This window comes from Chlamydotis macqueenii, chromosome Z (assembly GCF_036417535.1).
Source record: "Chlamydotis macqueenii isolate bChlMac1 chromosome Z, bChlMac1.mat, whole genome shotgun sequence".
Classification (NCBI taxonomy): Eukaryota; Metazoa; Chordata; class Aves; order Otidiformes; family Otididae; genus Chlamydotis; species Chlamydotis macqueenii.
The window spans coordinates 38,398,436-38,425,063 of NC_141593.1; the positions used below are offsets into that span (position 1 = coordinate 38,398,436).

The window sequence follows — 26,628 nt, forward strand, 5'->3', positions numbered from 1 at the left end:
GCTAGTATCTCTCTGGATAAAATGCTAAATACAGATCTTTATGGTTATTAATTATTTTTGACAGTTTGATACACATTCTATAATAATTTTCTTTACATCTACAGCTTCTTTAAATGTAAATTTTCTGATGAAATATCTTTCTATAGTTCTCCCTTTATTCCAAGACTCTATGTAGGGTCAATAAGTTTGAAAAATAGAAAGATATACATGTATTTCTTTTGATTTCATGGGAATTTTAGAGCGAATGAGATTTTTATCTTTTTTCGTTTAAGTATCCTGCACATAGGTACAGGCTGAGAATGTGCATATGAATATGTCATGCATCAGAAAGTTCATGAGATATTCATATGACAGGAGTCTATCAGCTTTGCTTTTGGCCTTTGTGGCATATGTCTGTTTGCTATAGATTTCTTCAAGCTTAAGTTAAGATAGCTCAGCTCCTTTCCTCTCCATGTCCTCTGTCCTTCAGATATTGATGTCAGAGCCTGGGAAACTGCTACAGAAAGTAAAAGTTTGGCTCCAGGAGTACTGGAACGTTACTGATCTCATAGCTATCCTCCTGTTCTCTGTTGGGATGGTGCTCCGTCTGCAAGATCTGCCACTCCGGAGTGATGGCCGAGTGATATACTGTGTTAATATCATTTACTGGTATATACGGTTATTAGACATCTTCGGAGTAAACAAGTATTTGGGACCATATGTTATGATGATTGGGAAAATGGTAAGAGAAGTTGGTGTACTCCTTCTGTGTTTTACCAGCGTGTTCTTGACTCACTGTCTTTGGCCAACAATATCACTGCAGATTTATCTGTATTCTTCTTTACACATTAACATTTTTATATAAGCTAGAAATCAGTGCTTTATTGAATCAAAACCTCAGAATAGACCCCGAGAATTGAGGATTAGACTCTCCCTGTTCTGTTAGATGATTTATTGCTTTTCTTTCTCTGAGGTCTCTCTTCAACAGCAAAGCTATCCATCCTGCATCTCTGTGTCTCATTTGCAGAAAACACAAGGGATGCTAACTGTCAACTGGTTGTAAAGGAGAGTGGCTTCTTAAGGTTAAAAAAAAAAAGTGTTTAGTACCTTGAGTCTCTCAAAGAAAGTGTGTTGTCATAGAGGTGGTATTTTCAAAACTATAATGGTTACGATTAAGATTGTGACCTTTCTGTAGTTTGCTCCATATCCATATGTTCTTCCATCTTTCCTGTTCAGGTGTGTCTTTGTGAGATGATAAATGCATTTGCATAACTGCATCCTTTCTCCCCTGGCCACTTCCCATGTAGACAACATGGCAAGAGTATGAACAGTTCATGTAATAGTAAATGCATACTAAAGGAACTGAGAGATATTTGCTGCCAGATATATAACTTAACTTTTGACTTTTAGTCTTTTTCTTTTTACATTTCAGTAGAAATGTTGCATTAAGGCAGCACTTTGCTCGTATGAGTTAAAGAAAATAGCTGAGTTTACAGATGCACGTGCACATGTCCCTGATATTTGAGCACCTGCACATGTAGCTAATCGAAGTGCATGTGTTTTATATGCACTTGTCCGGCCTTTGTTGTGTAAATTATGGCTGTTTCATGCATTCTGGGGTTTAAGATTTAAAAAAAAAAAAAAGAATAAAAAACCCTTGAAGTTGGCATTCAGTGAAAAAGTAAACTGAATGTTACATTTTCTAAAAACAAATATTACCACTGTCTGATTGCTGTCTGGACAATAATCAGCAAGTCCAAGTAGGCTGTCTGTTGTGTTTGCCTTACTGTGGTGCTTAAGGAAAAGACCCACCCTCCTTCTTCATCATCTTAGGAAAAGGAGACCTATGTGAATGTACAGACTACAGTCCCTCCTTGATACTACATTAGTCACAACAACCTCAGTGATCTTAAGCAAGTATAAAACTGAAATGCAAAATATATGTCCAGTTAGGCTCCCTACCGAACAGGTGAGCAGAGAACCATTGTCTTTTCTCTTCAATTTACCAGCTTTAAACTCCAAACCCACAGTAGTGGGTTTGACAAAGGAGGAACAGCTTAGTGGGAAAAGAAAAAAAAAAAAAAAAAAAAAGATAGAGGGAAAACATAAAAGAAAGTGGTTGTTGAATCATTATGTCCTGCAAACAGGATTTTGAAGTGCACTACCTTCCTTCAAGGAAGCCAGTAGGATGTTGATGGGAGCGATTTTGCAGAGCTCCAGATTACAAAGGTGAAAATACTCAACAGTTCTTGCTGGAGGGTACTGTCAAAGGACAACAGGACAAGAGAAAGGACCAAAGGCCAAAGGGAAAACACTGCATTATCATCTGTTTCTTTCCTGCCCCACCTGGGAAAAGCAAAGCCCCATTCAGGAAAGAAACTGTGTACCTCTGTCAGGGGATCTGGTGGTCATGGCGGCTTACACAGTACATGGTGTGTAAAACTCCTAAAAATCAGCTACCCTCCTACTCTGTTGTATTTTTCGTAAGGGCCATGCACAAAAAGTTTCAGAGCAGCGGTGTAAGCAAAGGGAGTCTGAAAACAAGTTCCATGATAAACAGATTGGCCATGGTAACAGACTTCTAGTAGTTAGTGTTATGGAGGCTGATAGGAGGCCAGCTCACCAACAGTATAAACAGTGGTTTCTTTTTCTCCCAGGGTCAGTGCAGAAAGGAAGCGGTTCAAATCAGCCAAATAATACAATTTCCATTCCTTTGTCATCCTCGCATGTGTACAACAAATCAAGCCTGATTCCACTTTCTGTAGAGAACAAATGCAGAAAAATCACTAGCCTCTGTAGGCTCAGCACCCACTCAGGGGGTGTTGAATTTATCTGTGAGAGTACTCTGAAAGTGTGGACAACTGTTAAAGAAGGGAAGTTCATTTATTTTGTGCCTTCCTGTTGTCTGATTTTCATACCTCATCCAACTTTCCATGCACTCAGCAACTCTGACACATCCACTTTACCCACACATGCAATGCCCAACTGGTTTGAGTTACAGAAATTTGCCTCACCATCTATTTTCTGGCCAACGTATTCTCCTGTGTAATGGCCAGCCCATTTATATCATGCACAGACTTCCCTGGGAGTTGCACCTGCTTGCTCCAGGCTCCAGTGAGCTCCCTTGTGTATTTTTGTTTAAATCACATGTCCATTTACATCCTCGGGTTCTGTTTTTTTCATTTCATGGTCTTGCAATTACCATTGAGTACTATGGAAAACATCAAGCCAGTTATACATATTTCTACAGAGTAAGCCCATCACCACTATTGAGTTCCTCAACAGACCATATTTAACACCTGAGCTTTTATCCTGAGCTTCTACTGTGAGTAAGTTTTATACTCAGGAGGAAAAAGATTACTCTTTCCAATGCTAAGGAACTTTCTCTTCACCTGACTCTACATTTTATCTACCAAAATAGCTGTCATGGGTTTTACATCTGGGCACTGTGAACAAATATGCAAGTGAAATTATGCAGAGGAAAGGAATGGGCTTGAGTAGTTTAAAGGCAATGGGCTAAAGCAAAAGTGAAGATAGGAGGATGCTGAATGGCCAAATTTATTATTGTATACTAATGTCAGTAACAGAATATGCTTATTATAATGTGATTTTCTGATAGATTTACTCCTCTTTTGTTTGGGAATGAAATTAAATCATTGCGGCATGTCAAGAGAGTCAGAGGTATATCAGTTCCCTTACTGTGTGGGAACGTCTACATTTTCTTAGCTTCTCAGCAAATAAAAAAGGGAAAATGGAGCCAGCTTGTTTGTAAAACCGCATCAACAGTTCCTGTGTTATCACTTTTTTGAATAGGTGACTAATGAGTTCTTCAGAACGATTGAAATGGCCATTGCCTCATTGAAATAGCAATTGTAATTTGACCCTACAGGTCAAAGAGCCTGATACAGTGCTCATTAGAGTCCATGGAAACTCGCCCATCTATTTCACTGGATTTCAGACAAGCTGCTGAGGTTTTAGAAACATATCCAGTCGAAGGAGGGAAAAGCTAATATGCAGCTTGAATAGAGAGTAGCACTGAAAATTTTATTTCTTGCAACATGAGGTCAAACCCATGTGATTCCTGATCAAAAACACTGGAAGCATTTAAGAAATTGTCTTAAAGTGCCACAGAATACTTATTATGTGTATTTGCTTGCATGACAATTTAAAATAGTTATTATATTACATCATATCATGTTATACATTTCTACCTGAAACAAAGGTTCAGCAGAGAAGAAAGGAGGAACTAGGTTTCATCTCCAAATTCCTTCTCTAAAAGCAGTAGGAATTATATGTAATTACACAGCTTTCCCATTTCAGGATGCTCTCTGAGGTACAATGATTTGGAATTCCTCTTCCATCAGATTTTCTTGAGATTTTAATGCACTGAATAACACAGGAATGTTGGTGATTTACTTGTCTTTTAAAAGATTCTTTAAGGCATTTATTTCCCTCTCTCATGTCCCTAGGTTTTGTGGGGTTTTTTTTGTTCCTTTCCTGCCTTTTTATGGACCTCAAGACTTTTGTTTTCCCATGCTTTTTTTTCACTTGTCCCCAATTCCTTCTTTCCAGCTCCTTGAGTCTCTCCTACCAGAGCCCTGGCCTACAGGTGTCTTTCTCTTAGTACAGCCTCTCTCTCAGTGAATATGAGAATATCCTTTTTTGTTTGCCCCTCTATATCCCTCTCTTTTCTCTGTTAGATCCTTTTCCAGTGTTACTTTGACCTCAGATCTGTCTCCTTGTGCTATAAAACTGAAGAACCCCTGCAGCGGTGCCAGATTCATCTGCTGCAAATGAGTCCCCTCTTTCACCAGCTCTTGTCATGAGCAGCCCTGCTCTTGAGCAGCAGCAGGTCCCCCATGGAGTGACAAGGCCACCATTTGAGCTGCAGGATGGTTGCACACCTGCAGAAGGAAGGCAGAATGCAGCTGAGACAGAAAATGCAGAGACTGAAGGGGTTAAAATGTATATTAGAGGAGTTTTGGGTCAAGTTTTGGCCAGAGACAAAAGTTACATCCAAAGCTGTGAAAAACAGCTCTGTCATAACAAACCTTATAACTAAAGACATGTAAGTAAACCTATAACTAAAGATTTTAAAGTGATCTTTCCAGGGACCTTACAGGATTCCCATTTTTTTCACATTTATTTTGGGTTATAAAGCATCTCTGCTGTACTTGCGTGATGCCCATTGCTCTGCTGTCTGGAAGGTCTTTTCTAGTGCAGCTTCTCTTCTAATCTTCAGCCTCTATTCAGCACTTCCTAGGATTACTGTCCCACTTTTTTCCAGGAGCATTTTGAACGGGTAGGCACTGTTTGCAGGCACTAATTAAACTTGTGCATATGCTGATGAGGCCTTCAACAATGGAGAAGAATAGAGTTGAGTGTCTGTGTTATCTGCATTTATTTTTTTCTAAACATGGCCTTTGTCAGACTCTGACACCAAGCTGAGTTCTAGTCCAGCCAGTATCACAGCTTTCCTTTCTCACTGGTTACCACCACGTTGTCCCTTATGTTGCGGTAACAGGCTGTTCTGCCACCCGTTACTCCTTATGTTAGATGCAGCTTCCTTCCTTTGCTCCAAGACAATGACTACCAGTGAATAAAATAATCCATGTCATCCCTTTTGTTTTGGTACAGTTGCCACTAGGTGCCTATAAACAATACATCATATTGTGACCCTGGCCCAGACCAGGCTTCTGATTCCAGTAAACCTATATTTTTGTTCAGGCAACTGGTGTGACCAGATGGTATCTTGTGTTTTCAAGCCTATTAAATTGTTCTTCAAAGCAACACTGGGTAAAACCAAGGACACAATCATACCACTTCACTTCTTTGAAACTGAAATTTGTTATATGTAAAACTGAGAATGGCTTTTCAAAATTTGTTTTTGAAAATTCTGTTTCTAAGATTTACAAAATTTTTTTCAGCATATAATAAGAATATGAACAAATGAGTTCTTCTAATTCTTGTCTGTCTCTTTTCCTGTCATTACATTCAGATGATAGACATGATGTACTTTGTCATCATCATGTTGGTGGTTCTGATGAGCTTTGGTGTCGCAAGACAGGCTATTCTCTTCCCCAATGAGGAACCTTCGTGGAAGCTGGCGAAAAACATTTTTTACATGCCTTATTGGATGATCTATGGGGAAGTGTTTGCAGACCAGATAGACCGTAAGCAAGTTTATGATTCTCATACTCCAAAGTCAGGTATCCAACTTTGATCAGATGATGTCCTATTAGATCATGTGTGTGTGCTCAATAAATGGCTCAGGATAGAGGAACTCCTTCATCACAGAGAATGGTCACAAAAATATTTTTCCAGCCAATATTGGGGTGTCACTTTTGGAACATGCTTCTGGCATAACCTTATGATTATTTAACCAGAAATCTGTAATGCTAAATTATTTATTGCATATAAAGAACATTTTAAATGGTTCCTTTTTACCAGTTGGGTGACAGGGATACCCTCCTAGTTGTCCACCATGAGTTTGTTGGTATACCTGGGACATAAAAAGTCACTTTTTTTTCTCATCCATTTGTTTGATTTCAGACCTAAATATTTTTTACCTAACTTCATACTGAGCATCAAGTCTAATAATACTGGGTTAGACCTTCAGCTCTTGCACTTCATGAGGATCTAACCCAATGTATTTTCTTTTCTCTGATACCTACTCACTGCCACCACCTTTATGCTAAACCATGTGATACAATTCTTTGCAGACAGTAGATCCATTATTAGAATTTCGATTTATTTATTTATTTATTAGAAGGCAAGACAGTGCTCACATCAGTGCAAACAGAACAAAAGCCAGTACTTCCTGTACTGTCTAGTCAGCACTCATTTGTCTGGTGATCAGGAAACTGCCAGTTTTCTATTTAAATTAAACCCCCTGGTGCTACCCGGTGCATTATACCAAAGGAGAGGAGTGGTCTTGAGAAATGATGTAATAGATTAACAAACTAAGAATTACAAACAATGTATGTTTGGCAAAGACTGACACGCAACTGATGTTCATCATTCCTACTTAAACACACGTAAGCCTTGTCAGCATTTAGAAGTGGCAGATGGCATCCATTAAATTTCTGTTTAGGATATTCCTTTTTATCCTATGTATCATCTTAGAAAGGGGCAGTGTTTTCATAATTTGTCTTCTGCTTGTTCAGCATTGACCAAGTTTGTATGGAAAAAAAAGGTGTGATTTTCCTGAGCGACTTAAGGTAATAAATGTATCTGTTTCACCAGTAATCCCCCCAACTTAATGGAGTTTCAGATATCCCCAACTTAGTGGAGTTTCAGATGGACAGATGTATACATATCACATGGCAGATATTTCAGTAGTTCCATGTTCATTTCTTCTTCCTGGTTAGCACAGAATCATTACCGTGAATACAGATGAAACCTCTTTTTTATGTTTACTTCCCCACTTCGTTTTCAGAGGCAGCATGGCATGCAAGGAAGTAAACAAGTACCTGAAGTCACAAAGCTTCTCACAGAGTTTAACTTTTTACCTAATTCCCTCATTTTAATCCTTTTCCCTTTTCATTTCTTTTAAGAATTCATTTCATTCCAAAGGCGTAATAGCTGGGGGAACAAAATTTCTTCTTGCTCCAAAAGCATGATAGAGGAACAAAAGTTTATCCCATTAAACTATTACTTCCTACCACAAGCAGAATTCTGTCTGTCCCTCTACAAGTGGCCATTTATTGATGTTGTACTAAGTAAATACCATAGTGCAGCAAACATGGCAATTGGCTGAATAAAAAGCTGTTGATTTTTTTTTAATTAAGTGCTGATTGTAGTTTAGAACCCTGAAACCTGAGGAACTAAAGTGTCTTTGAGTGAATGAAGCATGGTTTTTAAATATGAAAAGAGGGTGGCAGGCTCCATACCCTTGCATGAGGATTTAGGGATGGTCTTGTATGTTACTCAGATGCCCAACATTTAAACCTTGCAAAAAGATGCAGTGTAATTACTTTTGAGGCTTAGAAAAAACAAAATTCCTGATGGTTTCAACCTGAGCTATAAGTGTGGATATGTTGTTGTTCTGTCTGCGTCAAGGAAACTAGGAGTTGCAGCAAAAGTTGCCAAAATGAAAAGCAGCACCTAGTTCCTCCTTCCTGAGAGACAGCTGATGCAGGGAATTAGAATCTGCCACTCTTTCAGCACAAAATATGTGCAATAGGTCATGTCTGTCTGAGGCTCAGTTGTCTCAAAAATGTTACCTCTGGAATAGACTGGGAGCATAAGCAAATGGTTGGTGATTATGTTGTATAATCAAAATGACCGGATTGGCACCCAGAAGGTTTTACTAGTATACTTACATTTTTTCACTATTTGGAAATTTGTTGTTATATATGTTTTCCAAGTTGTTCTAAGCTAAATCAGCCACTGTATTCATGTTAGAGTACTACAGTGTTTGTACTTTCTCAAATAAGATAAATATGTTCTAAAATTGTTACACTACATCTAAACCGCAATTGAACTTTATAGCTTGGAGCAGATTTTTTTATTACTGTTATTTTAGCAAACCAAAAGTGTTTCTTTGTGGTTTTCTTTGTATTTTGGTGTTTAATATTGCAATGTTATTTGCAAGATTGGAACTCAGCAAAAGTGTTGATCATGGAAGTGCATATACATTTGAGCCACACTCCTGGAGATTGTCCTAGCGTCTGAGAAATGTACAAAAAAAAAAGTATGCTACTCTAAAATTTCTAACTTACTTTTCCTTTTTTTTCATTTTCTGTTGATTTGTGAAGCATGCCATTAAGGCTGACCAGATACAATATCTGGATCCATCTCATCAGCTGGCAGCCTGTCCATCTAGCAGGTCTACTCTGATTTTTATCTCAACACACTGCAGTGTTAAAACACTAACTAAATGCCTCGCTCTAAAATAATGCATGTTATATACAGTTACATTTTTTACCTATAATTTCAGTACTCATTCCATTTTTTTTAATACATGTGTTAACTGGAGTGTGCATTAGTGTCATGTTGGCGTGTGATTTCAACTTCAGCTCAAAAGTGGGGACAGAATTATGTCCTCACTTCTGGGAGTATGAATCCACTATTCAGTGGTGTCGTTTATTATTAGTGATGTACATAAACACTATATTTCTACAAATTTGTGACTATCAACAAATTGTAAAGGGGTAAAAAAACCCAGAGTAAACCTTTTAGAACTGTGTTCAAATTTCTCAAGTAAATTCAACAAAAAGAGCAAAACTAGTCTCAGAATAGTTCCTCTCAGACTGACAGTTCATCACAGATGCGTTAGCTGGAGGAGGAAGGCAGATCCGGGTCAGGGAACCAGTGATGGTATATGCAACTGTCTCACTTTTATGCTGCCTTTCCTCATCCAGCCGAGCTTTGTGCTGCCTGATGGGATCCATGGGGCATCACCCAGCCTCTAGCTGCTTGAGTGAATGCCTGTCTGAATGGAAATCCACAAACACTGTAAAATCTCTCTCTCAGTTCACCCCACTTACTTTGGCACTATTGCTGTCAACTTTAGCCCAAAAATTCACAACACAGTTGTCACATGCAAAGAACTTTGTTTTCACCTTACCAAGCTATTCGACCCTCCATGATATTATGGATACAGAAGTATATAAGAAATACTGAAGAGGAAAGGATTATTCAGGCAGTGAGTTTGCTTGGTAAAAATTTTAGATAGATTACATAAACAGCAACTTGAGAAATGGCAGTCACCTGTAGAAAATCAGCAGCAGACCTCACATTTTCCTATATTCAGAAAGCAAAGCAACCAAGATTGGTGTTAGCCAACATGACTTTGAGATTTTTGGTCTGAGCTCTTTTTCAGATTTTCTTGGTGTCTCACATGTCAGATTTGCATCTGGATTTTCTTTCCAGCTGACAGTATTTCAAGTGCCATCTGGAATCTGAAGTTCAGTCTGAGTTGTGTTTGTTCCCTGTGCCTATTCCCTTATTGGAAAAACCTACATAGTTTAAGATAAAAAGATGGGACCTCCTTCTCCTTCAATTGTGTTGGAGGAATGACAAGTAACCAGAATGCAGTTGTTTCAGAAGATAAGAGATTATTATATACTATCCAATGAACTTACAAAGAAAGTACAATTACTACAAAAGACTTCTTAAGTTCTTTAAGAATTCTTTGTATTCTAAAATTCTTTAAATTTCCTTAGTCTGTTAAGATTTATTTATTTTTTTAAGTTCTTGAAGGTCTCTTAGTATAAGTGAAAATTTTATACTAAATTCTGTACAATCTCAGAGGTTTCATGCTTTCCATATCTCCTTAGGAGCTTCCTGTTAGGGCTGTCATTTGCATGGATCATTCTGGAATTAGAACATATGGAGCAGCTTTGCACAAAAGAGGATAAATCATACCTGTGTGCTTTTTTTGCCTTTTTTTTTTTTTTTTGGCATCTGTATTGTCTCTGTAGCACAGGCAATATTTTTAGCACTGTTAGATAAAGGCAGAGGATAAAATTTGTGCACAGGCTACACACCGTTTTGAAAGTCTCTCTGGCTTCACTTGCAGTAGTATTCCCCTTCCTAGCACTCCTCTGAGGTTATATTTTGGGTTCCACTTTGTTGCATTTTTTTTAATTGAGGGGGGAGGAAGAGGGAGAAAGCACTAGAGAGAAAAAGAAAAATACAGGGATTTACTATAAATTATTGTTAAAATACCAGCAGATTGAAGACATGCTTCAAAGTTATTTTTAACGTGTCTGAGGGCAAGAAGCAACATGTCAGGTCATGACACTGTAGTTAAAGCAACTTTTTTGACATGATGAGACACTGTTCAATTCCCTGGATGTTTCTGCTGATGAACTGAGCAACAGTGTGAGATTCAGAGTTCCCAGAGCTCAATATTTTCTCTGTCAGTGAAGAAGTGGGCAGCACTAGGCAGCTCGCTTAGCCTTTTTTCAATGTTTACCAGCTTGGCAAGCTGCTGTGGTTGCTTAGACATTTGATTAAAAAATTATAAAATGCTTTCACACCCTTTGGGTCAGTGCAGATCAAAATTGGAAGATGCCTATATACTCACAAACAAGGTGATGAAAGTGCATTCAAAATGTCCAGACTTGAATAAAAAAAAAAAGAAAAGATGCGTTGGTTTGTTAGTTAATACACACGGATTGGTTTCCTTAGTCTTTAAAATTGTGATCATATGAACCCTTTCCATAGTTTCTTGTGGTTTCAAACAAATCAACTTGAATTGTAAAAGTGGTATCCAGTTTTACATGAGAAGTTTTCATCAAAGGCAAAAAGTTATTTGGTAACAAAGTTGATCAATTATACACTTTCCTTTCTCCATAATTTCCTACAACTACTTTTGAATGGTGCAGCTGGAGGAAGAGTCATGACGCAGAAATTTGCAAGCATTGTTTCCCAAGCCCTCCAACCCAAAACACAGTAAAAATGATCAGTGTCCATGTCATGACAGTAGTTACAGCAGGGAAACAAATTCTTCCTGAGCTCTGCCGCCACTTTAGGCCTGAAACACACAGAGGAGTGGGTTACTGCTGTTTGCTTTGCAATTATTTGCTGGCCAGGAAAGAGGAAGGGTTAGGTATGTAGCAGGAAAGGCCCATACAGGAAACTGTAAATGGGAGCCAGGAAGGAAAATTAAGCATAGGAGGAGACTGTGAAAAAGGAAACCAGAGATGTAAAAAAATATGTACATCCACAGATGTCAGGATGTAATATTTGAAAGCTGAGTGAAGTTAATGTGTGCAATTGAAATTAAAACTCCAGCTATTTATTATTTTCTAAAGCCTGCGTTCAGGACTTAATGTCCAGCCTTTATCCAATGCCCTCTAGGTATCAGACTGATTGGGTTTTCAGTTACCAGAAACAGGCGTATAGTTCCACTAACAGAATTTGCTTCGCAAGACATTTCACTAGAATTAAGTATTCTATACAATTTTTTTTAAAGCAAAGCTTTAATGCAAAAAGATGAGTATGTTTTCATATATGTTAAAATTGTGCTTTGAAAAAGTTTTTTTATCACAGTGTTATGCACATACTGCCAAAATTGCTACATTTCTCCGAACATAATTAAAATGGTCAAACCGTATTACACATGAAAGGCAGGTGCGGATCCCTCGGGGACAAGGCACAGCACTGGGCACGTGAAAGCTTTTGCGTTACGGAAGGTGTAGCATTACCATGATGGCAGCCCTGGGACACCAAATGCTTATCAAATGGGGACCCAATGCAGTGGAGCCCTGCTCGGGAGTGAAGCTCAAGGGAAAGCACCGCAGGAGTGGATAATAAAACTTGCACTGATTAACATATCGTGCATATCCACTGTCTTGTTTTGCTTATTTAGTAAACTTGATGATGTAGTGCAGGTGCTGTTGTCCGAATTCTGAGATCTGCAGATGGCTGTCATGTTGGTGCTTGTATGTGCAGATGAGGGGAAGCAACCTACCCCAGCTTACTGTAACAAGGAGATAAGATGTGCTTGGAGCTCGGCATAGTCGAATGGGGGAGCTTAACCGTCCTGGGTTACCATAACAAAGCCTTCTTGAACCCTATAAACAGAATTCTCATTTCTTAAATGTAAACTAGTAACTTCATTATCTAAAAGAATATCATTGCTACTTTAGCCTCCTGCCAAAGTCCTCTGTCCTTTTTCACAGAGAGATAAATTTCTGTTTCTGGTTTTCTGGGAGTAATTATTTTAAACAAACTGTTCATTTAACAGTCGAAAAAAAATATCCTTTAAAATTAATGTTATAATTTAAAGATGGGAAAAGATGGTCAGTGATCTGCAGTGCAACACAGGCTTCTGCATTTTGGACGTACATCATACATTTTCTGATGCAGCTGAAGATGTGAAGGTTAAGTGGTGGCTTAATTCTCCATAAAGTAAGGCACGAGATTAGTATTGTCATGTTATTTAAAAACTGTTTCCACAACAGAATATGCAAAAGAGAAGAACTTTTGCAAGCCTTCAGGACAAGCCAAACATCTATGCATATATAGAATAGACTATGGGAATTTGTCGTTGTAGGAAGTCTAAATTGGCCATCACTGTGTGGCATAAACTGACAGGCATGCACTAATGGTATTCTAAATACTCTGTTGTAGGCAAGTAAAGCTGGAAAAATAATTTTTGTCTTGGCAGTTGTCAAAGCTGTTTAGTTTTTTTTAGATTAAATTCTCTTTTTTAATAGTAAAAACGGGATAATGGAGTTGTAACCAGACCTTGCGCTGAGTTTTTTATCTCATTGATCTAAGGTTTAAAATATGCTTTTAATCAGTTTCTCTTATTGCTACAGAATACATTGTTTCTTCTGTTCTTCAGCACACAAAAGAACAACAGGTTTCATCAACTGATGGAGTGATTGTTCCATTACTGGTGAAATCATGATGGGTTTCAGTACTGTATGGTGTTGGACTTTGTAGCTTTGAATCAACATCTGAGCAAGTTAGTGTTTCCACACAAACACAAATGTAAGTCTCACATTGAGTACTGATACCAAGAGATGCTGAATGTCCCAGTTTCTGCTGGGTGAAGGCTGAGTGCACATAGCCCCACACTCATAGCAGCTCACAGATGGCATTTTGAATGTCTAAATGAAACCACTGCTAGGAGCAGTGCAGGAAGCGTGAAATCAGCACTAACTTCAAATGATCTGCAAGGTGATGCTCTCTGAGAAATAAAGAATTGCATAATCTCAGACTATTCCAATAATAAAATGTATTTTTTGTAAGTAGTGACTAGTAGTAGTCACTAGTGATACTGTGGGTCCAGATGCAGCAGAGCTGCTTGTAAAAGTAGCATTGCTTGTATTTGGCTTTGCCATTTCTTTTTCCATGAGTTGAATATTTTGGGAGAGTTCTTGTTTGATGTATCATGTGTTCTTCTGTCCCATATAACTATAATATTTCTATATGTAATAGCCTAATAGTTATATGTAGTGCCCAAAACCAAGTACCCAAATCACATGTAATATATGATGCTAGTACAGACACCCACAGTTGAATCCCATGCTCTGTGAACCAAGATCAGAAGGACCTTTGTGAGAAGAAGTAATTGTTGGTATTGGAAATCATGGATTTATTGACGTAGAGTGGTATTTTACAAAACATACAACATTGGCAAACTTTGTGGTCTGTGAAGTCAGTGTGAAACTCTCATTGATATTAGCAGGAACTGAGCCAGTGCTGAGCACTTTGAAAATTCCTCACTTAAACTTCTTTTTGATGGGAATGAGGCGAAGATAGCTGTAGTGCTGTGCAAAATTTACTAATAAGATTTGTATATGTAAGCTGCTTGTTCAATTATTTTCTTGAAGAGGTGATTACAGAGATACTTAGGACCACTGGGACTGAAACTAGAAGGACATAAAGTGAACCCACACTTGCAAATGGAGATCACCCACCACAGCACGTGAAGACATGTAAAAAAATAAAAAAGGAAAACTCTTTTATAATGTTTTCTCTCCCCTTGCTTCAGTTGTACAACATTAATACTGAGAATGTTTTCCTTCCAAAGTATTCTGGGAAGAAACAGGTGGCAACTCTGCTGCCTGCATGTTCCTTTACCTGGTACAGTAAAGACTTGATAATCTCCCCCACTGTTTCTAGGCATGCAGTCAAAAGCCTTTAATAGCAGAAGGTCGTTATGAGTATGTCCCAGAGGGACTCAGAGCAGTGCAGTGCACAGCAATAAATGTCTACTCTTTAATTTACTTTCATGTATTGCTTTTCCCTTATGCTATTTACCACATCCTTCTCCATCAATCAAAAAAAAAACCCAAGCTTTCACCATGAAAAAAATAATACGTAAGCTTTTTTCCAAGATTAAACATTTTCATCATTTTATTTGCACAACCACTAATTACTACCAGAGTACTATGATATTTTAGCTTTATGCAACCAGGCAGCTTACTCATACCAGGCATGCCTCCTGCAATTTCTGAGGGGAATGTCTTGATATTCATGGCAAACAGCACACAGTAACAAGAACTGCAGCTTGTAAAATCTGTGATAGCAAGTGCAAACTTCTTGTGGGGAGCATCAATGCCACTGTTATTTGGAAGATATTGCTTTGGCAGGCAGGCCTTCATAAATATTTAAATATTTCTGTAAAAAGCACTGAAAAAATAAGATTCATTCCCATTTTGCATTTTTTTTGCATTTTTGTTCCCAGCTCCTTGTGGTCAAAATGAAACCAGAGAAGATGGCAAAATAATCCAGCTACCTCCCTGCAAGACAGGAGCATGGATTGTTCCTGCCATCATGGCCTGTTACCTCTTGGTTGCAAACATCCTTTTGGTGAACCTCCTCATTGCTGTTTTCAAGTGAGTAACAGATTGCAAGTATGGACCTGGAGGGGGATGGACATTATTCACAGCCTAAGAAGGCTGCTAGCTGAAGACTTTGGCTGAGACTCATTTTCAGAGGATTTGAGGGTGAGAGGGAAAGAGGCAGTAGCTTGTCTTCAGGGAATGAGAGAAAGGCCAAGTTCTTCACATTGTCTCATTGCCAAGAACAGACACCCGATGGGCAGAGAAGCAAAAAAAAAATGTTCAGTTATGGCACCATTCACTATTGATATGGAAAACAAGAACAAAAATCCTTTCCTGTCTCATTGGGTTGTTTTAAGACTCAGTGGTTGTACAGAGCAGATGTACACAGTAGTAAGATACTTTGAAACGTTTGATTGCCACTGTGCTTTGCTGAAGCACAAACTTATTCATTTATTTTGTTCTTCTTCCTCTTCTTGCAACAAAGAAACATTTGCCACTAATAGTGAAATGTGGCTAGTTAAGCTGATGTCATATCATCTTTGGCAAAGTACCCAAAACCATTTCAATCTGGTGTTATTTTCCTGTTCTTGCCTCCCAGCAATACATTTTTTGAAGTCAAATCCATATCGAACCAAGTATGGAAGTTTCAGAGATACCAGCTAATCATGACATTTCACGAAAGACCTGTTCTCCCACCGCCTCTGATCATTTTCAGCCATATGACCATGATATTCCAACACCTCTGCTGCAGATGGCGGAAGCATGAAAGTGACCCAGATGAGAGAGACTATGGATTAAGTAAGTCTCAGATAATTTACAGAGTGGGACTTTCCAATGCCCTTGGTAATATCTAGTGTTTGACATGAATGAAGGCTAAGTCCAGCAACTTGACAACCTTTCCAGCAGGGAACTACTTTTAACTGCAGAAATCTTACCCGAATTGGTTAGGTTTACCTGCATTGCCCAACCCTTAGCTCTCCTCAGACCATTAATAAGGCTATGTTTTTCTGGCATTTTGGGGGGTTGTTCCCCCTTTTGTTCATTCAGAGCAAAAAGATTTGTTTTGCTATTGCTAGAGGTCAGTTATGGCTAGAATTCTTCTTACAGTCCATCGCATCTCCAATTTCAGTTTTATTTCTGAAAATACAGAGAGAGCATTCCTACTTTTTGAGCAAACAGCATGTTTTTTGCCTAGACAAGCTGAGAGATGGTGAGAAGTAATTATTTTGTAGATACATGTTCTCTCCTTGACACTGACTCAAACTGGAGGAGTAGTTTCTCCAGATGCTCTAATATGAACTCCCATAAGCATGATGGAAAACCTGCCATTATTTTGATAACACTTTCTCTCCTCTTCTCTGTCTAGTTCTTTGAAGTAGAAGATCTCCACCTTCCCCAGTGTATTTGCCAGAGGAGGGAGCTGGAGCCATGTGGTGGCACTGGAGATGCAAGTGCAACCAGACTGCTCTCCTCCCACACCCATCACACTGTCTGCCACAGCCCTTGCTGCTGCCTGCAGATGTCAGCTCTTACCATGTCAAATAGACCCTCTGTACTCTCAGACTCCTTTCCTAGCAGTCTGCTAATTTGATTACATTTGTAGTAGGTTACAGGTGGGGTTTAGCTCCCACTGTTTTTCCAGGACCTGACCAGCAGCTGTGTTTAGATCTCGTGCAATCAAAACACATTCATGTTTTCTCAGCATTTGCCTGCTTAAGTGTTTCTGTCTCCAGAGTCATATATAATTGAAGCCACTAATTTGGTAATTAGCTGCATCTATCTGCTTTCTTACAAAAATGTCAGATAAATTTGAAGCCTGCTTTAGAAAGTTTAGTCCATTAATTCCACAATGAGAAGAATAGTTAATTTCACGTACTAATCTTTGCCAAATTCACATTTTTCCATTGTTTCCACAGAACTTTTCATAACTGAGGATGAATTGAAAAAAGTCCATGATTTTGAAGAGCAGTGCATAGAAGAGTATTTTAGAGAAAAGGATGACAGATTCAATTCCTCCAATGATGAAAGAATTCGTGTCACTTCAGAAAGGTGCACTTTTTTGGTTTGTTCTCTCATAAGTTGATCTGGAAATGTGTTTCTGTTGCCTTTACTTCCCTTTTTTTTCTGGAAAAGGGAAACGTTTGAGGTATGTTTTAGTAAGTCTTAACTAAAAAGTAGACTGATAAAAGGTGGTAAATTTCTTCTCTCTTTTTTTTTCTTTTTTTGCTAAAGCAAATGTTTCTCAAAGTTTTTAAAATGTGAATCTTTTAACCAGTTGTATTAGAACACAACTGATGTCCAGTTGTATTAGAACACAACTGATGTAGTGAGAAATACAAATTATTCCTGAGTCTCAGTTCTTAAAGCAAAACATTAAAGCACAAGTGGCCAGAACACATGGAAGAGTAAATGAATGTTCCTCAGTGAAAACTACAGCTTTAGCACTGACCTGCTAGCCATTCAGATAAAGAGTGAGCCTTGTTCAGGATGGCCTTGCTAGGCAAGCTAGTTTCATGGAGAGCAACAGGGATCTTGGCATTAATTTAAAAGAAACTAGACATTTCACCTACAGCAATGAATGAAAAGCACAGGGGACAAAGATAATACATTAATTTAGGGGAAGTTGCCAGTCTTCAAATTCATCAGTTCATCTGCTGTGTTGTTTATATGCTTTCATCACAACAGCTCAGCAACAGAGTTAATTTTTGAGGACAGAGTTTCTTGTTTGATTCATAGCACTGTTACTAATAAATATTTTAGGGCAATATCCTGTCAGATATTCTTAAAACATATGAACCACTGAATAGTCCATTCCCTGAATACTCCACTTTGACTTGAATAACCGAGGTCAAATGAGTTGACATTGTAATCGATTACACAGATATAACACCCTTCTCCTTATACATAATCTTCTAGCACTGCCCCGATGCAATTATGCCTAAAATATGTTTCTGTAGGCAAGGAAACACGCTTTTAATTTGGTTTTGAAATAAATCTATCCCAGAGCAGGATCAGCAGATATAATATGCTTTAATCATCTGCATTACTGAAAACAGCACTCCTAAACCACATATTTTAGAAAAGGATATTAGAGGGGAAGTATGGTAAGGCATGGAATGGCTTCCTCATGAAGAATGGCCAAGTAATCCAGCTCTGCTTGATCTGGAAGAGACAAATGAGGAGTGACATGATAGAGGTCTATATAATTTTGAGTGCAAGGAGAGAGTGAGTAGAAATCAATTGTTTGCTGTCTCTCCCAGAACAAGATATAGGGGAGCAAGAGATTAATCTACCAGGAGCCCAGGTTCAAAATAAACGAAAATAGGTGATTTTTTTCATGCAGTAAGTAATGGAACAGAGCAAATTCTTGAAAGCTGATGAGGTCTAAAAGAAGCTGATTATGTCAGCTAAAAGTCTACATGGGTTCAAATGGAGACTAGACAAGCTTATGGAAGATAAATCCAGTAAGGACTGCTAAAGACATAGTGAACATTGAGCCCATGAAGTTCCTGAGCAGAAAATAGAGACTGGAGAATATAAGGGGAGGGAAGAATTACATATGCTTCAAAGTAAGATAGTGGGCTAAATTGATCTGTGGTCCAACTGAGTACCTTTTTTTCTTGTGTTTTGATAGTCCAGTGGTCAGAGAACTAACCTGAAAACCATAGATGCAGGTTCAAATCTCTGTTCAGGCATAACTTTCCTTTTAGTGGCCAAGGAAAGAAGAGGTATGTTTGAAGCCTCTGTAAATAAGAAGTAATCCAGCTGGGACCTCCCCTACATTAGGCAAGTGCTCTAAGTTCTTGAAAATGAATACATAACAGTCTGCCTTTACAGTCTGGGCTAGCCCTGTTTTATAGGAAAAGAGCCTTTATGTCCATTTTAAATGCATGGCTTAAAGCACCTCGTTCCAGAAGAGAGTTCATTATTACGAGTCCTGCTCTTGCTTGAGCAGCTCTGACATGCAGCTGAATTTATCAGAGTGTCCCAGGTCCTGCTTGGAGAAGAAGAGCTGCACACCATAGGCACAAAGCCCATTACGCCTGGAAGGGGGAGTAGGGGGCTAGCACTGCAACAGAAATGGGAGAGGGGAACAGAGTCTTGCTTTGAGGCTTAGCCTAGGTGGGTCCCATAGGTAGGTTAGGAGCTCAGGGAAACAAAAGAACAACAGATCCTCTTTCTTGCCACACTGACCTGGGTGTAAATGAACAATTTCAGCTAAGGAGTAAGTGGCTGTGCTGGATCAGGACCACAGCATCTTGTCTGACTCACCTCAATAAGCAGCAGTTTATACTCTCACCTTGGAATAGTTCACCCTGGCATCCTGTGGGACCTGCCTTGGTTCAGCAACCACCTTTCTTCTCTTGTAACAAAGAACACCACAGAGGTGTCCAGATTTGATGTCACCACACAGAATCTTTCCTTTACCTGATCCTTTCATATTCAGAAATTAAAAGTGTGAAACAACCCTTGATGTTTGTGCTTCGCTGACCCCAGGTACTAAGTAACTTGGAGGACCACCTCACTAACTAAGATCTCACACAGGCACAGGGAAGTGCAGCAGGTTAGTGATACACATCAGAGGAAGTGATTGACTAAGTGGAAAAATACAAAGCAGTACAAAGCTGTAAGGTGTTTCCCTTAACTGCGTTTATCAGGTTATTGATGAATCTCCTGGAGACCTGTGAGGAAAGCAAAGCTGTACAAATTCACTTCATTGCATACGGACAAGTCTTGACTCTTTCAAACCCAATGCAAAACCTCTTGTTGATGCCAAAGAGAGCAGGGTCAAATCCTGCTTTATAAAAAAAAAATAAATAAGCAGATATTATTGTGTCGTCTTTGGTACTATGTGGTGTCCATTACTACAGCAGCTTAACACTTTATAGTCTGCAGTGCAGTTACACTAACAGCATCTCTGTGAGTGAAGACATAGTTATTATCCTAGTTTCACAGATGGCAGGCTGAAGTGCACAGAAATAGGTCTGGGTTGGTAAAAGGGCCACTACTGAGCCTACCAGATCTGGCCACACATCCAGAGTGACAAGTAGGAAGGGTCTGTGAATCTGGTGGCATCCCTCTGTGGTCTCAAAGAGTTAAGTGGTCTTAGGCTCCAGATGGGAACGCAGCCAGGACAACCCCATCCTTAGCCTGCAGAAACCACTGCACCTGGGAAAATCGGCTGGCAGCTTGCATCAGTAATGCTTTACCAAAAGATGTGAGGCAAAGTACCAATAGCCTGTTATAGGCTTGGGAACTGCTATGTTTTATTTAAATAAAACCATTCTACAGTCACCTGTAACAAGCAGGGTGGATACCCCTGTAAGGGACTTTCAGTGTCTACAGTCTTTTAAGCAGTTGAAAAGGATTTTGAAGTATAAATGATGCCTTAAAAACGGACATAGGTCCACAAAGGAACTTGTGAACCTAATTCTAGCAATCAAATAATTAAGAGGTTTACTTCTGAAAAGAGTGCCTTATTCTCATGAAATCATTACTTCAATTACATTATTGATGAACTGATGTGCAAAGGTTAAAAATAAATATAATCAAAATCAATGCCAGCAAAACCCATCATCTCCCAAATCATAATCAAAAAGGCTTATCACAGGTAATATGAATTCTTTGCCAGATTCCCAGTTCTGGCCTTTTATTTTTCTCGTGGTTACTGAATATTGTCCTCAGATAGTCCATGTTTGTTTCACTATTAGAAATTTTTGAGCTTCAGCAGAACACACTTGATGCACATTTTACATGTAGCCTCCTCTTTTTCTGTTCTCATTCCCATCTGTTAGGATGGCTTGGCACCTTCTCATACATTGGATAAATCTTGCTGTAAGGAAAAGCGCAGGTGCAATGGAGGCATCATACATGGATATTGTGAGATTTGCCAGAAGGTTTATACTATCTCCAGTACTCATGGAAAAAAAAAAAAATACAAAGCAAAGCTTGGGCATTCTTATTTTGAAATAGTGTTTTCATTCAAAACTGTTCCTGAAGGAAATACAGCTCTAGCTGTCTATTCACTGAGTGCAATATCATCCAACAATATGGGAAAATTGAAAATTTCACTTATTCAAACATTTTAAGGATGAGATTATGACTGTATTTCCCCAGAACATATCCTCTTATGTCCACAGTGTTTGGCTGGTGTAATTTTATCATGTTTCTAGTAGGATTACTCACAGAGCATAGTGCTGTTTCTGTGTGATGAATGATTGCAGAACTGAACATCAAGTTAATATAAGAGAATACCACTAATTAAAATAATAAATATTTGTTTAAAAATCTGGGAGTGGCCATACACAATATATATAACAGATGGTAAGTAAATTCAGCTAATAGCTTTGGGTTTGGCAGAGATCATCATCACTCAAGCTTTCTTTTTATGAATAAAATTATATAGTCAGGGCCTATCCAGTGTAAATACATGTATGTACTTCTCAGTTATCTATGCACATCTCTGGTTACCCCTGGTTTCTGAACCCAGACTGCACTATCCTTGTTGAGTTTCTGTCTAACTTTCTTACTACTATCAATGTAATCACATCTGTGATACAACCAGTAGACCATGTAACTCAAAAGTCTCTCTTCATCTTGGACAGCAATACCACCGGTATTACACTCTGTGCCTCTGGCAGTAGCTAACAGATCATATTCAGGGAAGGAAGGACAAATACATGAACATGTACCAGCAAAGTATGACTCTAGGTTCTTTTTGGGATGCAGTAGTTCAGTAGCATTGCATAGCCCTTTCATGAACTTACCTCATTATAGACAGTTCTACTTATATTCCAGACACAAATACATAACCAAGTGCAATAATTAAATTGGCTATGCTTGTATTGAAAATTACTTCACTTATGTACCTCTCTCAAAGTAAGGGGGAAAAAAAAACAAAACAAAACAAAAAAAAAAAACCAAAACTGAGACTATCCAGTCTATCCAGTTAGGTTCACAGAATGCTATAAATTCATTCCAGCTATTGAGTAACTGTTGCTGGAGTGAGTTTTCTGTTCTCAAGTAAAATTGAGGAGGTTTCTCAAATTGTTCCATATGTCTAAAAGCCCTAAAATTGTGATGTTGTATCTGTTCATCATGTTGGAGCAATTGTTACAGAATCTGAATGTGTGACAAGGCACTCAGTTATTAGCTGATAAATATTTCAAAAGTATAATTGGTTTTATGAAATAGCAGTTCAAATAACTAATAACATGAGGGGAAATTCAACTGCTTCCCATATAAACTGCTCTCTCACTGTTGAATTATATCTTGTGCTTGCAATAACATTAATCTCTTCCGTTGGAGAAGAACTAGAGGTAGACTGGTGCCTAAATGATAATGAGTAGAATAAGATTGTTTGAAAGTAGCAGTTCATTTCTTAGCCGTGATTACATGATCATTCCTCTACTGAAGTCTGATGACAGCAATACAGTTGCTGTTTCACATTTGATTTGCTGTGCTTGTGCTTTCAAAACTCACGATCTTCAGCAGAAGCAGCCTGTCTTTCACAGGAATGTGAGACTTGCTGTAGGGAGTGGTGTCACACTCCTCTCTCTCCTCTCTTGTGCGGGTGGGTTGCTGTTGCTCATCACCAGGAGGTAGTCAGACCTCAGTGTTTCACCAGCTAAAGTTCTGTGCATTAATTAACAAGGCATTAATGCTGCCCCATATTCATTCATTGCTAAAATCTAGTTTCCTTCTGAGCAAGTAAGAGTATTTATGGTGTTGCCAGTTCCAGGTCATTCGTCCTGTTGGAAATTCAACTAGCAGTAGCAGAAAATTATATTTATATCATCAGAAATCCTAGCTATGATTGACAGGGTGCCCGTTAACATTTGAGTGTGAATTGCACTAACAGGGAGAGAGTAAGAGACTTGTGAAGAGTAAAGTGTGGAAATCCTGCCATTTGGTATTTGTCACTTCTCTGTTCATTTTTCAGTGTCTACAGGAACAAGAAAAACCAGAATTGTAACCTTAAAAGTCAAGCATAGATAACTACATAAGTGTGCTGCCTTTAATACTTCTTTGGCAGATAATGAAGGTCCCTGGTCTACCACAGGGACTACAACCAAAGAAAATTATTATGAGAAGAAATTTCTTATGTGCTAAAGGCACTTTCATTGTGTAAAATTAGAGGACTCCATATGAATCCTGCAGTAGAGACATTTTAGAAGCCAGAAAATTGAAATTGTTGAAAGTCACTGGCATAAATTAGTACACAATTCACCCTAAAGTCAAAAACATTTTAAAATGTGACAGATCAACAGTGTAGAACAGATGTGCTAAAGTTTAAATTAGGATCACGCATTCAATTATTACCTAATAATAATTTATTCTAACTTTTTATTTATATATTATGATAGATAGCTAATAAATAAAATCCATCATTTCAGTCCCTGAACTATTAACACAGACTGCCCAAAGCACAATCATAATCAGGGAGCAATCGTAGTGTGTGTATCCTACTGTAGACTGTATTTGGTTTGATCAGTGCTCTCGTCCTTGTAGTTTTCATGCATACTTTGCTTGATAGTACCTCCATTCAAAACAGTAGCAGACATATTTTTTTATATATATATCTGGGCTAAAAATTAATCAGAGAACAAAGAAACTGTCTCCTTAGGTCCACATAGCACTAACTGGCGTAAATCTGGGGTGAACACCAGAAAAAAAAAAAATTGTATTATTGTAAATGTGTTACTCACCTTCTATGGCATATTGCCCACTTTCATTACTTCATTGAGCTCTGCAGGTAACTGCAGCGGTCCTGCCTGTGGCACAACTGGAGATGTCATTTGGCATCTGCTACAAGTGTTATTCATTCATAACAACATAATTACAAGTTTTGGCAGAAGAGGCAGCAAATCGTAGTAAGATTTAGGTAATAACTCCTCTCCCTGGAATAGGACGCACTCAAAACCCTTTCTACATTATGCAGCAGACACCCCTGGTTTAAACCACTGGAGCAGTTTCCTCAGTGAGTGGTATTTGTTTACTGAACCTCTTTTAGCAGGCTTGTGAAGCAGATGAGGTGGTGTAGATTAGCTTTGAATTTTAAGACCTATTTGTTCCAATTTGTTTTGGTGACCTATCAGCTGAACATCACTGCTTTGTAGAAATTAATCTGTTTAATTCTTCCCTTTTTTAAGGGTAGAGAACATGGCCATGCGACTGGAAGAAGTAAATGAGCGAGAGCACTGCATGAAGGCTTCTCTGCAGACCGTTGACATCAGACTTGCTCAGCTGGAAGATATGATGGGGCGAATGGTGACTGCTTTAGAAAAACTGACTGGCATAGAGAGAGGTGAGACAACCAAGATAAGGTCCAGGACCTCATCTGACTGTACTGATGCAGCCTACATTGTGAGGCAGAGTAGTTTCAATAGTCAGGAAGGAAATACCTACAAGCTACAAGAGAGCATAGATCCCACGGGGGAGGAGTCCATGTCCCCAACATCTCCTACAATCATGCCCCGCATGCGAAGCCACTCTTTCTATGCAACAAATATGAAGGACAAGTGTGGTTTGGAAAAGTTTGAAAGCATTTTTAAGGAAAGATCTCCAAGCCTGCATCGAGCTATCAGTTCCCACTCAATAGCAAAAGAAGGAAAGATTCCCCTAGTCCCTACCAGCACTTTGTCGATTGCCCCAGACTCCAGAAGGCCTTCATCTTGTATAGACATCTATGTTTCTGCCATGGATGAGATGCATTCAGACACAGATCCTCTCGACAGCTCCATAAATATTCTTGGTACTGGAGACGCAGCTCTGCAGGCTCACATAGCCTCTTCCATTTTAGCTAACACTGCGTACATTAGCAGTACACCCCGTGAAAAAATTTCTGGCAGGAGTCTTGATTACGAGGAAACCTCTGGAATAGAAACAAGAGCATTTTCTTCAGACTACTCACAAATCACAGATTGCCAAATCCCCTGGGATTCAGACCCTCCATTATATCATACTTTAGAGCGATCTAAAAGCAGTCGTTATCTGGCTACAACTCCATTTATTCTGGAGGAAACGCCAATTGTGAAATCTCACAGTTTTATGTTCTCTCCATCTCGAAGCTACTTCAGCAGCCTTGGCGTCCCAGTAAAAACAGCAGAGTACACAAGTATTACAGACTGCATAGACACAAGGTGTGTGAGTGCTCCCCAGGCCATCGCAGAGAGGGCCAGTTTCCCTGGAAGTCTCGGAGGCAAAGTGGAGGACTTGGGATGCTGCCACCCAGAGAGAGAAGCTGAACTAAGCCACCCAAGTTCTGATCATGAGGATATTGAGGCCAAAGACAAGAAGGGGATCCCCTTATCTCCTCAAGATGGCAATGCTACCAGAACTCTGGCCAACAGCATCCCACTTCCAAAGATAGAGCGAGCCAACAGCTACTCTGCAGAGGAGTCCAACATGTTGTATGCACAGCACACCCGGAAGAGCTACTCTATCAGTGACAAACTTGACAGACAGCGAAATGCAACAGGCGTGCGAAACCCCTTCCAGAGGAGTAAGTCCTCAAGGCCAGAGAGCAGAGGGGACAACCTGTCCATGAGGAGATTGTCAAGAACGGGAGCCTTCCGCAGCTTTGAAAGCAAGCACAGCTAGGCCTAGACAAAGCTCACTGGCAGTCTAAGGGTTATCTGCTCTCCAGTCCATTTTTCTTAGCAGAAGTTAAAAAAAAACTCATGTCACCCTGTGTCAACTCCAGTTGGCATTAGCCACTGGTTAAGGGAGCACATTGTCAGTCTCAGCATTGCCCACTGAGTTACTGTGTCTTGACCCAGTTGACATTTGCACTTAAGGAAGAGGGGAGGAATGAAAGCTTTACAAGGAGTTCAGTAAGCAACAGGAATAACAAGCCCCCTTATGAAGTCACAAGAAATACATGAGTAGGTTCAGAAATCTGCCTTTTATTAGGAAGCATCCTAAGATCTTTGATCATTATTCAAGTTTTTAGGATGCAAGAATTAAATGGCAAAAAGAGATGTATAAATTAGATGTTCTAAACTTCATTCATGACTTCTTTTTCATCTGTTTCACCATTGTGATAACTGATGAAAAGCATTCGTTATTTCTATAGGAATGGGCAGCAAACAAACCTAAAGTTTCTCAAATCTCTTGCATCCCATATTTGTGGAAAGAAAGAAAAATTACCAAGATAACAACCATAATGTTCACTTGTCTCTTTTTGTATCAACTTCTAGTGCCACAAAAAGTTTATATTTTCAAAAGCAGAAAGGGAAATGAAATGCCTTTTGTACTGCAACTTAAATGGAGGAAGAATTTATGTTAAAATATCAGGTGATTTCCTGTATAAAACAGGCATTCTAGATTCTAGCACAGCTGAGCAAGCTCAGGATGAATGTAATTAAGCGGAATAGGATATATTTATTTTTTT

General features: G+C 38.9%; 1 protein-coding gene across 2 annotated transcripts in view; it reads left to right on the forward strand.

Annotated features, from left to right (window-relative positions):
* The window catches only part of TRPM3 (transient receptor potential cation channel subfamily M member 3), a 437,387-nt gene extending 411,502 nt beyond the window's left edge, over window positions 1-25,885 (forward strand). The window contains exons 21-26 of one of the 2 annotated variants that reach the window (XM_086771551.1): window positions 470-721; window positions 5,978-6,152; window positions 15,134-15,284; window positions 15,832-16,031; window positions 17,150-17,282; window positions 24,386-25,885. In XM_086771551.1, the coding sequence (XP_086627677.1) occupies window positions 470-721; window positions 5,978-6,152; window positions 15,134-15,284; window positions 15,832-16,031; window positions 17,150-17,282; window positions 24,386-25,835 (2,361 nt within the window). In that variant the 3' untranslated portion in view covers window positions 25,836-25,885. Of the gene's footprint in view, window positions 1-469; window positions 722-5,977; window positions 6,189-15,133; window positions 15,285-15,831; window positions 16,032-17,149; window positions 17,283-24,385 lie in introns of both variants that reach the window. The other variant, XM_086771552.1, reaches the window with a different exon arrangement.
* Window positions 25,886-26,628: the final 743 nt, after the last annotated feature.